Source organism: Ictidomys tridecemlineatus, chromosome 15 (genome assembly GCF_052094955.1).
Source record: "Ictidomys tridecemlineatus isolate mIctTri1 chromosome 15, mIctTri1.hap1, whole genome shotgun sequence".
NCBI classification, from domain to species: Eukaryota; Metazoa; Chordata; class Mammalia; order Rodentia; family Sciuridae; genus Ictidomys; species Ictidomys tridecemlineatus.
The window spans coordinates 4,039,973-4,041,932 of record NC_135491.1 but is presented as its reverse complement, the minus strand read 5'-3'; the positions used below and the strand labels follow the sequence as shown (position 1 = coordinate 4,041,932).

Sequence of the window (1,960 nt, the reverse complement as noted above, 5' to 3'; positions counted from 1 at the left end):
ATGCCTACCAACCCATACATACAAATGTTTCAAAGACACTAATTCAATAATATTTAGTAAGATAAAATTTATTAGTACCCAGTGTTTTAAATGACCAAAGTGGACACTCAATAAAGATTAAATTCTTCTTAGCTTATGAAAAGAAAAATTGCATTGTGAAAATCACAGCAGAGAAATCAATAAATTTTATATAAGCTGTTTAATAAAGAGAATATCAATAGACCTTTGCTTCTCATCATGCCCAATATTACATGAAATATATGTCTCATTTCATTGCAAAAGACAAACATTTGATAGTGTTCACTTTGATATTTCCTTCAAAAGACACATCTGAGACATAACCATAATATGTAGATAAATGAAAAATACATGTCATTTTTTCACAAGTTAATCAAATAGAATAGCAGGAAAATAAAGCAGATTTTATGCTGAAGAATTTAGCTGTTATTATAATGGTTATATGGAATCAGAAATTTATATTTGTTACATCTACTTTCCTCAAAATATTGATGGATACACAGTAAAGCCAAATCTGAATGGTATACATGCGCACATACTCAGGTACACATACTCACACACATGCACACACTAAAATAAAAAAATGCATGATGCTGGTTGTCATTCTTCAAGATATGACTGTATCATTCTTCTTTCAATTTGGGGGTACAAATGAAGAAACATGGAAGAATTGTGCAAAAGCATACAATTTACATATTCCTCCCAAAATCAGGGTTTTTCCTATTCCTCATCCAAGAGAGACCAAGTCTGGATACACTGGAGTCCCTTCTCATCAGCAGAAAGGGGCTAACAGCTGGGAAACTCCCAGCAACTATTGCAGTGATCATTACCAGCAGCCAGTGGGGATTATAAAAAACAGCCACACAAACCTGAAAGATGCAGGAAAGGGTGTAAAGAAACACAAAGGTGCTCACCAGGAGGAGGATGGTTTTGGTGGCTCTGGACTCAGGAGAGGACCTGTGGGAGCTGCTCTTATGAACATGCTGCATTCTCTGCTTGTGCCTGTGCAGGATGAGCACCATGGAGCTGCTGGCCCAGAGCATGAGCCCCACACACACGACATCAGGGAGTGTTATCAATACTGCATACAGTGAGTCTGTGGTTTTGTCATGACGAACACCAGAACAGTATCCAAAATCTTTTAGGATTGTGATGTTTTTGTTGCTTCTTCTCCTAGTCACGTACATAAGATAAATAACATTTACAAAGAGGTACAGGATCCAGCTCAGGTATATGGAGAAAGCAATGTATTTGGGAGCTTTCACTTTAAACTCTGAACAGCTGGAGTCCTCAGGACTAATCTTAATGGCCTGGAAGACACTCAGGAGGCAGGTGCTGCCAATGGACACACCCCTGCCCACCCTGTGAAGATAGAAAAGCAGCTGGCATCCAGCATCACTGAGGAAATCTTTCACTCCAAAAGCTGCCACTGTCTGGGGAACTCCTCTACACAGGAGAGCTAACAAGTTGGCCACAATCAAGTGCTGAAGAATCAAGTCTGTGTGTCTTACCTTGGACCCAGTGAAGTAAAGGACCAGGTAATGGAGGAGAAGAGAGGAATTGCCCAGAACTCCAACTACAGTCTGTGACAAGAAGATGATTCCTAGAGCCACCTCATCACTGGCTGCCATCCTGCCAGTTCCCTGCTGTGCCAGCCAGAGGGTCCTGCAGGGGAATAGGAGGCCTGGGCTGCATGTGTTCTTTCAACAAAAACCCAGCATTTCCCACTCCCCCGTGTTCCTACTGCAAAAATTGCATGCTTTTGTTTTACTGGCAGATTTTAATGATGTCTGGTGGATATTTTTCAAGCATGAAAACAGCAGATAGAGTAGAATAGTTAAGAATTCACTAAGACTTCACCTCACTCCAGTCAGAATGACAATTACCAAGAATACAAGCAATATAAGTATTGGCAAGGATGTTGCGGGGAAAGTGCAGTCAT

The 1,960-nt window shown here is 40.4% G+C and overlaps 1 protein-coding gene across 1 annotated transcript; it reads right to left on the bottom strand.

Annotated features, from left to right (window-relative positions):
- Positions 1-707: 707 nt before the first annotated feature.
- On the bottom strand, positions 708-1,649 carry LOC144371103 (vomeronasal type-1 receptor 4-like). The gene has a single exon (XM_078033314.1). It carries the CDS (start codon positions 1,647-1,649, stop codon positions 708-710), a length of 942 nt encoding a protein of 313 aa, XP_077889440.1.
- Positions 1,650-1,960: the final 311 nt, after the last annotated feature.

Bases quoted from the DNA above. Each gene is read 5' to 3' on its own strand.
- LOC144371103 (XM_078033314.1), bottom strand. From the start codon at position 1,649: ATGGCAGCCAGTGATGAGGTGGCTCTAGGAATCATCTTCTTGTCACAG.